This window comes from Cydia amplana, chromosome Z, assembly GCF_948474715.1.
Source record: "Cydia amplana chromosome Z, ilCydAmpl1.1, whole genome shotgun sequence".
In the NCBI taxonomy this organism is placed as follows: Eukaryota; Metazoa; Arthropoda; class Insecta; order Lepidoptera; family Tortricidae; genus Cydia; species Cydia amplana.
In genome coordinates, this window is record NC_086096.1 from 10,906,927 (window position 1) to 10,917,206 (window position 10,280).

The 10,280-nt window shown below is 38.4% G+C and overlaps 1 protein-coding gene across 1 annotated transcript; it reads right to left on the reverse strand.

Moving 5' to 3' along the window:
• Positions 1 to 1,601: 1,601 nt before the first annotated feature.
• Positions 1,602 to 9,573, reverse strand: LOC134661783 (uncharacterized). Its single transcript, XM_063517970.1, has 6 exons — positions 9,485 to 9,573; positions 7,695 to 7,862; positions 7,338 to 7,601; positions 6,991 to 7,253; positions 6,099 to 6,296; positions 1,602 to 5,992 (listed from the first exon to the last, which is right to left on the reverse strand). Exons 1-6 carry the CDS (start codon positions 9,571 to 9,573, stop codon positions 1,602 to 1,604), a joined length of 5,373 nt encoding a protein of 1,790 aa, XP_063374040.1.
• Between the last annotated feature and the right edge of the window lie 707 nt (positions 9,574 to 10,280).

Sequence of the window (10,280 nt, forward strand, 5' to 3'; positions counted from 1 at the left end):
GAAAAAAAATCACGGGCAATTATTTTTAATAAGTTTCACTGGCATTTGTTTCCCCCAACCCAACAAACGTCTAGCGATGTCAGAGGGTAGGTACCTAAAAAAAAACTAATGTGGGTCTCGGTCTGGGCATAGAGAAATATAGTAAGACAAGAGTGCTCACGCCATACATCAGTTCAGACTATTAATTTCAGTGTCTACATCTAGCATCGAGTAGCGGAACTATCAGTACTGCTACTTGACAATATATGTAGCACCGACCAGAAAGTCTTATCTCAACAGCATAAGACTTTCCGGTCGGTGCTACATCTATTGTCAAGTAGCAGTACTGATAGTTCCGCTACTTGATGCTAATAGTCTTTTTGGTATTAAAACTGATGTATGGAGTGAGCACTCTATGTATTTTTTTCTCTATGGTCTGGGTAGGATTACTGGGGATTTTTGAAGTCCTTACTTGGAAAGCGTTTTTCTGAAAGTTATAAAAATATAACTTTTTTGTTTTAACTTATTTTGAACAATAAATAATTCAACAGCTTAATACAATAATATTTTATTTTATTAATAAGCATTAAAAAAAATCTGGATGTATGTATTTACTGCGGGGTGTAAATGCCTGGTACTGGATACTGTAAATGATCCAGTCATTGGGTGCAGTTCATTTATAAGTTGCAAGTCGCTTAAAACAAGCAATTAGTGTAACAACAAAAGTGAAAATTTAATTGAATATTTTTGAAAAAGTTTTATTTAATTTTTACACAAGATTTTAATATATACCTTATTTAATTTACTAAATGAGTCCTTAAACTACTTTCATGAAATTTTATCATTAAATTAAAGTTTAATCTTAGCTAACAAAAGTAGATGTATAAGTAAAATGCTATTAAAACATTAATATGTAGTAAACAAAAGAAAATAGAGATATATTTACACAACAACCTACGTAAGTAGCATAACGTAAAATTTAAATTATCATAATAACAAGAGTTTTTTATGTGACCTGTAAATTAAAGCTAAAGCGTCGCGTCAATCAATACTACACGGATACATTCTGCAAATACGGTCAGCAAGGGCAATCTTAACGAAACGTGATCACGTGGTCAAACTATAAGTGCTAAAACTAGCTAAATAAATATGCTTACAACGAAACTATGTATTTAACTAACATTTATACTGGTAAATTGTAGGCTTTAACATTTTTTTGTTCATATAATTTTTATGTTTGTATGACTAAGTGGACACATAGTACGGAATAATAAAAGTTATATCCTTAAAGTTAACAATCACTATAGCTCGTCATAATATAAAGTAAACTCGTTAACCGGAATTAACTGTTAGTCGAATCATCATTAATATCATTATACACTAAAGTAAAAGTAATTCACACATTAAATAAAATTGTCATGAAGTGTTCATTCTACATTGCATTTAATACATAGTTATAATTATAAATAATGTAAATCTTATAATCTTCACGAAATGCTATCGGATCTACAAACAACATAAATTATTAAATCAATACTAATTCTATAACAATTGTCACATTAATTATAAGTATATTTAGGTTGTACAGTAGGTACATGTTACATGCACACAAGTCGTCTTGCCTAGAGCCAGGACGGGCGGTTGATGGCGTCATAGGGCTGGCGCACGCCGAGCGCGGCGGGGTACCCGGGCGGGTACAGCCCCATGATCTGCGACACGCCCGACTGCCGCAGCAGCTCCTCCTGGCGGCGCTGGAAGTACTGCTGGTACAGCGGCGCCGAGCTATCCGCGCCCACAAACCCGTATCCACTCCGTACTTGCCCATGTCCAATGAAAGGGAACGATCCACTGTTGTGAGTCGAGTTCTGATGAGCAGGCTTTGCAAGCTTTTCAGCACTCGCCTCAACATTATTTCGCTGTTGATGTGCCACTGCCGCCATGTAATTTGCTGCCATTAACTGATTCGTACTGTTGCGGAACTCTTCAATTGAAAACCCAGTGCCGTCTCCATAAAGACTGCTACCCAAGGCCATGCTTGGCGTAGTACCGAAATTGAATGCGCTTCCTGGAACCATGCTAGTTTTAACAGAAGACAAAACATCAGTAGCGCAAGGAGTGTGGTAACTCTGACTTGCAATCTGCCCTGGTTTGGTTTCAGAAGTTCGCTTTCGTTTCGTCCTAGTCTTAGAATCAGCTTGTGCCGAAGGGTTAGTGGTAGGTGTTTTATAAATACTGGAATCTTTGCTCATTGTAATTGAAGGTTGAGAGTATATACTAACAGATGTGCTTACTGGCTGAGAATCCGAAGGCATGCTTTTGTTAAACATTTGCGCCATTTGAAATGTTTTGTCATGATATAGTGACGGGTTGGTAGCGGCAAAACTGGATAGATAACGTTCATCGTTAGTGTAACGCTCAAGCATTTGAGGGATATTAGGTAGATTTCGCAGACTATCAAGAGGCAGTGACGAATGAGTGTTATAAGGAGTTTTATACGCCATCGAACTTACAATTGGTTGATTCTGCATGGTTTTATCAAGTTTTTGCGTTTTCCCGGTAGAGTCATTTTTAGCAATTATATCAGTTTCAGTCATAGTAGAAGTAATATTCATGTGATCATTTTTAAGAAGACCTCGAGGATTGGGTATTCTTAGTTCAGACGGAAGATTTTGATGCAACTCCTGGGTTCTCTGTAGAGCGGTTCTAGACATGCTGTAATTGTGGTATTGCTGGTGTTGCACATTTTTGTTATAATTACTTGAAGTGGGGCTAGTAGTGCTTATAGTATTTTTCAGTTTGTCCGTGTTACTGGTACTGTAATTTGTAGAGTAATCTGAGGGCAGAACGTCCTGTTTTCGTATTGGATTCGTCAGTTTCCAATTGCCATAGTCGATAGCCGTTGTAGTGGACGAGGCGTTATTACAAGCGTACAGTTTTTTGTTGGCGAGTTCAATATCATTAAGTGAAAAGTTACTGACGGGTTGGCTACCAGAAATGCCATCATATTGATTGTGATGTGCGTGGGCAATATTGTGATTGATATTAATTTCAGAATGGGAGTGGGCGGGGATTAAGTTAGTTGGGGTCAATGGGGGAGCATTCGATTTTGACAATGACTTTTGGAATTGTTGATTTAAGCCGAGATTCATCGCAATTTTATCCACGTCATAGGTTTTAGCTTGAACATTTACAGCAGGTTTTGAGACATCCTTGTTCACGGCATAATCGATTTCAATAGGTTCTACAATATTTTTCTTTTCATCTGGATTCATGTTGTAGCCCATATTAACCATGTCAATGTTATCCTTCATAGTCATACCTATTGGCTTGTTCAGGTCTGGATTTACTATATTCTTCTTGTTATCGACAGAATGTTCATTATTTATAAATGCTGTAGTGTCCTTATTTTCAACTGCATGGCGTTCCACAAAATCTATCACGTTCTTTTCGCGTAAGCTATTTTGATTGGCCAATTCCGATTTTTCACTAAGGACAGCTGCTATTTTATCAACTGAGACAGACGGTAGTGCAGTAGACGTCTTTTTCTGATATTCATTATTCATTGGTGGTGAAGTCCTATCTTTTGCTTCCGTCGCAGTTTTAAGTGATAATGTAGGTAATTCTGGTTCATTGTACATTCGTTTCTTAACAGGAAACAGAGAGGTTTTGTGGTCTGATAAAGGCTGTGTTGAATTAACAAGAGTTGAATTAGACCCGGATAGCTGCGGCGACAGCTGTGGTTGAGAAAACTTCGATGGTTGTGTTGCAGGATATGGAGAGTGTGAAGGCGAAAATGGTCCACTGTATGTATTCTGTTGGTAGCTATCCGGACCAAGCGCTGTGTAGTCATCGTGAATGCGTGCTGGTTTACTGACAACTGGAGCCTTTGAAGTATCATAATAAGGTGGTGGATTCTGAGTATAAGTAGGGAGTGGGCTCTTGTTGTGGTCTAGGAAGTAATTCGGAGTGGAGGATCCCAATCCACTGTTTGAAGCATATACGTGTTGCGAATAAGGAGAATATGGCGACTGTGGAGCCTCGCGTGGACTGCAACTTTTTTCTGGACTGCTTTTAATGGAAGTTGTATCTTGGTAAAATCCTGCTCTCACAGTTCCATTAATTATAGGATATGTAATTTTCTGGAAGTCGTCTGTCCGAGGTGATGCAGGTGATCTCAGCAGAGGTGAATTATGAGACATCTGGTGTCTTGGAGAGTCAAGATCTTGGCTGAAAGAAGACCGTTCCGAGACGGAGCTGCCTGTACTTGTTCTTCGCTGTCTAGGCGTCGCACCTACGCTTGGTAATGGACTGTCACCTCCATCAGGATTTGGAGTTTCTGGATCAATTGGAGAATCATACTTGGTTGTGTTTTTAGGACTGGAAACTTTAATATCATTGCTTGTATTGTCAATTGTTACTTTTTCATCACATTCAGTTTCTTCTGGTTTCTTTTTTGGAGCAGTCACTGAAGTAGTATTTTTAGGTGTTCCAAAAGCTTTGAACCAAGCACTGAGATTGGGCGTAGCCTTTTCTTGGCTAGGTTTTGGCGTTGCCGATGGCTCAGTTTCAATCTCCACATCTTTTTTATTAGTTTGAACTGAAACGTCTTCTGCTTTATGTTTCTGGATAACTTCCTCAGTGTTGTTGTCTTTTTCACTTTTTGGGGACTTAGATGGCTTATTGTCATCAGGTTTATTATCTTCAGTCTTGCTGAAATTGTGGTCTTTACCAAGAGAAAATTCCACAGTGTGCAATACTGAACCAAGGCTAAGCTTGGGGCTAGACTCTTCGTTTTTACTAGTCTGTCCAGTTTTGCTAGGTCCGAGGGGAGTGGCTTCCTCTACTTTCTCAACACTCTTGCTAGCCAGGTTAGTAAGCAAGTTTCCCTTGCTTTTACCTGGTTGTAGTCTATCTATGGTTCTTTGAATTTCTCTCCTTCTGATTAATTTTGGTTCACGGGAGGATGGCCGTTTGCGCGATAAATCTTTTCTGAGAGTTGTTGTTTTCTCTATTTGTCCAAACTCGTCATCATGTCGACTGTTGTCATGTTCTTCGGTGGATATGGTATATGCCGGGCTATCAGAGGGCGAGCTATGCACAGATCCTTTAGGAGCGTCATCAAGCCACTTGCTGATATCTTTAACAGCTTGTTCCAAGGCCTGATTTGTGGAGGCTGATTCATTTTTAGCGATATTTTTCTTTTGTCCTCTTTTGTTTCCGCCTTTACTTTTATGACTATCATTACGATCGTCATCAGAGAAATCTAAATCATCACGATCTTTATTACTGACATTTTTGTCTGAATTACTATTGCTAGAAAATAGACTATTAAACAGAGAGCTATCTTTGTATTTTTCACTTTTAGCCTTGAGTTTCTCTATAGTTTCCCTTAATTTCTGATTCTTTTCTTTTTCCGGGATGTGGAGATTTTGCTTTTGCTTATCAACAGTTTTTTGACTGTAATCAAAGAGTGATTCCCATGCGTCTTTAGCCGCGTGTCGTCTTCTTTCCTTGATCTTATCGTACTTGTCCTTGACGAAGTCGGGGTCGTTGAGCTGGTCGGAGGGATCTTGATGGTCGGCCTCCGAAGGCGAAGGAGTCGGTGTGTGGATGGAAGGCAAAGGGCTCGCGCTTCGACTCCTATTTGAACTTTCTAATGAATCTTGGGATTCACTTCTTTTCAGCGCCTCAACTGGCTCCGCCTCATGGTGCTTACTTTTCTTTTTCTTTTGCTTGGACTTTTTGCCTTCTTTGTTTTTATTTTTACCATGCTTCTGCTTCTTACTGTGTTTACTTTTAGGCTCTTTATCCTCACTGTGTTCAGATTTGTGAGAATCTTTTTTGTGATTTTTGGAATGTTTACCATGTCTGTGATGTCCTTTGCGTTTTTTCTTCTCTTTATTTTGTTTTGATTTTTTAGCTTCAGACTCAGGTGAATCATCAACATCATCTTCGGTTGTTTTTAATTTCACCTCTTCCAAAGGTTGATCTGAAGAACTGGATTTAGGATCACCTGAAACTAGTAAAATATGATATGATGCATAATATGTAGTTATACATATAATTGACACAGCCACCATCTTGTAAATTTTAAATAAGTATAGAATAGAGATACTAACCGGAGTCAGAATGAGATTTTCGCTTTTTCCTCTTATTTCGGCTTGGAGATTCACTTGATTTAAGCTTATGCTTTCTAGATGGAGTAGGTAATTGATACTCAACAGCAATTTCTTCATCTGAGGATGATAGTCGATGCATATATTTCTCAGTCAATCTGTCAAAAGCTGCCTGAAGGCTGTCTACCATCATTGTATATTCTGGAATATGGACAATGGACTATATAACTACATATATTCAGTAACAAAAATACAATAATTTATTCAATGAATGACATCACACAACTAGATGTGAGTAAAAGAAGTTTTTCGTGGAAATGTTGCCTAGTTTAAAATGACAGCCGACTTCTCTACCAAAACAACTATACCTTATTCATTATATTGGTAAACAGCGACTATTACTAGAAATTAGGCATAGAAAGCTGTTTGGTAGAAAATATATTTTTTAAGCCATGTCATGCTTAGCATGGTATAGAACAGGGAGACCCGAGGGCCGCAGCCGGGCCTCCGCTTCCTTTCCGCGGGCCGGTTTTTTTTTATTATGTAGAGGTAAACGAGCAGACGAATCGCCTGATGGTAAGCAATTACCGTCTCGCATCGCATCTCGTCTGCAATACCAGGCGGTCTAGCATGAGTTGCATTCTCACGCGCGATTCCATACATCTTGCGCGACTTCAAGTATGGAGTCGCGCGCGAGAACGCAACTCATGCTAGACCGCCAGAGGGGTTGCAAGTGCGTTGCCCACCTTTAAGATGGGAATATCGGTCTGAAATACCGCGGCATATTGTATGAAAATTGAGGGTCCACGGGTCAAATTTACCGGCTCGCGGGCCGGTTCCGGCTCGGCGGATGTAGAATCTTAAGGATGTTTACGTTCATAAAATCGTATATTACCATTGTCTTGGCCGTTATATAGACGACAATTGTTGACGATGAGCTTGAAGTCGGCTTTGAACATCGCAAAATCCGTGTAGTAACCACTGTCTAGCCGCTCCTCCATTTTGCGCAAATCCATGGGACGTCTAATGACAGCGTAGTAATTCGGGGCATATTCCTCTTCCACTGGGTCCATAAACGGCCACGCGTCGTCGTGTGCGGTGAGCTGCTCGAGCACCTTGTACATGTCGGTTTGAATGTCTTCCTCAGTTTGCGTGAAACTAAAAAATAACAAAACAATGTTTAAAATGTTCATGTGCACAATGTGCGCTTATTACTATCAAATATTACAAAAATAAAATTACATTTGTGATGTTTTGAGTTTTTTCCTAGTACTATTAATTGGTTCGTCATTTTCTGGTATAAGGATCTGACCCGTAGCGCATGCCAGCGAGTTATTGGTCTTTCTGCCGGTTTTTACAGGAGGCTCTGGGGGCGGTTCGCCCTTGTGTGTGGCAGACGAGTTTTTTGACCGCTTATCATGGCTTTTCGATCGTTTGGACACTTTTTGTGGCATTTTATCTTTTTCACTTTCAGAACTGTCGGAGTCCGATGAATCTGACTTCGATCTGTAATGTATAATGTATATTAATATGTTATCACGCCTGGAAATATTATTTAATGTACCATTAACACAAAGTAATAAACAACTTTAGGTATACCTTAGTAAGTTTCGCCTCTTTGCCCTGTTTTCTCGCGCCAAATCAGGTGTTTCTTTGCTTTCGTCCTCGTCCTTGCTGTCGTGTGCACTTTGCTTGCCCTCTTCCTCTTTCTGTTTAATTTTTTGAAGCACACGACTCGAAGTACGTCGTGGCGCTAGTTCTAGCAACCTTTAAATAATTACATATGTTAATACATATAATAATATACGGTACGCGTATATTACAAGATTATTACGAGACGACATCATAATGCTCATCATAACACTGTAATAGCAAATCTATTCAAACAAAAAAACCAACCCAATTCATGTATAATTTATTACACAACTAAATTAAATTTTCCCAAGTTAATATTTTTATGGGATAGTGGACGGTCGCCTCTTCATACAAATGTATTTCCCATTTTCCTCCCTGGATATTAACATTATGGAAAACAATTATACACAATATTTTGTATATTTTGTCAGTATTAATAATCAAATAATCTAAAAATAAATAAAATAAGCGACACAGCTGTGGTACATATACACCAAGTTGCCTAAAAATATTTAGTTGAATGTTAATATCCAGAGAGGAAAATGGGGACTACGTTTGTACGGAGGAGCGATCACGTAACTTCTTCCCCTTTCGTCTTAATCAACACTCGCTTGAAGGGCCTACCAACTCTACAAAGGCATGGCAAACTACAGTAAGTGTAAATTACAATAATGGCATCAGCGTGAAAGTAAATCTAAGGTACCACTATTTTATAGATCAAAATATAGCGATTTGTATTTTGTAGCATAATACTGTATGTTATAAATTAGAGCAGTCACAATACTCTCAGAATAGGGAACCTGCAGTATTTTATTTTAGCTTTCATTTTAAATAATCCCACCTAAAATAGTCCACCAGTATATAATAACTTAAAAATGTTACCATTTACTTTGACAAAATGCGCGTTAAAAGTGACAGTTTGAATTCCTAACGCTAAACATAATTGACGTCATCTCTATTCAGTGATACCATACCACTACAAAAAAACTATCTGTACAGGATTACTGATTACCGCGAAAAACGAAAATCAAAATGTCTATAAAGCCTGACCAATAATATATGATCATTGTCAAGAGGGCGCTGTTATTTTCATGTATAGGGTGACAGTTCAGTACAGTATGAAGAAAATAGTTCCAGTGAAATTCCGCAACATGGCGCGTGATCATATATTCCTGGTCAGGATTTTTTATCTGCCTCTCTAACGCTCAAATATGCGAGAGCGATCGGATAGAAGCAGATAATGTAATTTCGATTTTTGCTTTTTTCAGCAAGCTCTCCTAGATTTTTTGATTCATCACTTGGCAACACTGAATGAACGGCCATATCTTTACTTCAAATCATGGAGTAACTATATAGATAGATGGTAGGATTCTATAGATGAGCTATACGCGTGCGTCCGTGAGGGACAGAACATACGCAATGCGACAAAACGATTGGTTGGGTTATTTGTTGCCCACCATATACCATACTAAATTTACGGTGGGGAATAAAAAAAGTGACAAGTACAAACAATAATAGCGCTTTCTCTGCTACTCCTACTGAAAGATACATAAGACTATCCCTCGTTCTGTCAGTTCCCCCCACCACTCATGCCCAATCCATACTAAGGCCCAAGATACACTTGTAAAGTAAAAGTTTTACTTACGCACTTACTTAAGTAGGGACAAAGCTATTTGTTACAATGAGATAACGATAATTATTCATCTCTCATCCTGTAGTATAGCTGTGTCCCTACTTACGTAAGTAAAACTTACAAGTGTATCTTGGGCCCAATACCAGATTCATGAGAAACTTCCATATAATAAGAGTACTCACTCAGTCGCCATAGGCGCCACCACGCCATCTGACGGTATATGTGAAAAACAAACTAGTACAGTCAGCAGCAGAAGTTGCGTGACTGTGCAAGGGATTTCTTTTTATTTTATATTGTGTTCGGGTAGTAAAATATTTTTTGTATAATTCAATAAATACAACTCTAATAGGTCTATTACCTAAAACAAAAAAAAAGATGCCTATAAATGTTCTCTTGTCCCAACCAATTAGTTTTTCCAAATATCGTCACATGGCGCAGCGGTCAGATGACCTTTAAATTGTTTGACTTTGTATAGTTGTCATGTCATTATCGAAACATTTGAGAGTTATAGTTCTTCAGTTTGATAGGGTATCCTTTGAATTGAAATGCATTAGCACACTGAAACTAAATATTGTTTTGAGCGGAAAATTTGACCATGTACATTAGGACCAGGAAAATACCCGACTGGGGGAAATGGTAGCACATCAGTATAATTATACACACAACAATATCACTTCGCCAAAGCTAAACTTTGCAAGGGCACAGCGTAAGTCTACACATTCCTCATAATGTGAGAGGTAGAGCAGTGTCTGCACATAAAATAGTTAACTCATTTAAAAATCTAAGACTAGTTCAAAATTATTCATATTAAGGGTCATTGTAATTAGACCTGATAACAATCATATTTGAAATACCATTTACCAGGGGTCTAGATTTCCAGCCTAAAAACGACCTTATTGTTTTTAATTATAATTTAT

Coding starts and splice junctions, on each gene's coding strand:
- LOC134661783 (XM_063517970.1), bottom strand. CDS start 9,573: ATGGCGTGGTGGCGCCTATGGCGACTGAGTGAGTACTCTTATTATATG. Junction 7,863..9,484: donor ATTGGGCCCAAGATACACTT/GTAAGTTTTACT, acceptor AATTATTTAAAG/GTTGCTAGAACTAGCGCCAC. Junction 5,993..6,098: donor AAAATCTCATTCTGACTCCG/GTTAGTATCTCT, acceptor TACTAGTTTCAG/GTGATCCTAAATCCAGTTCT.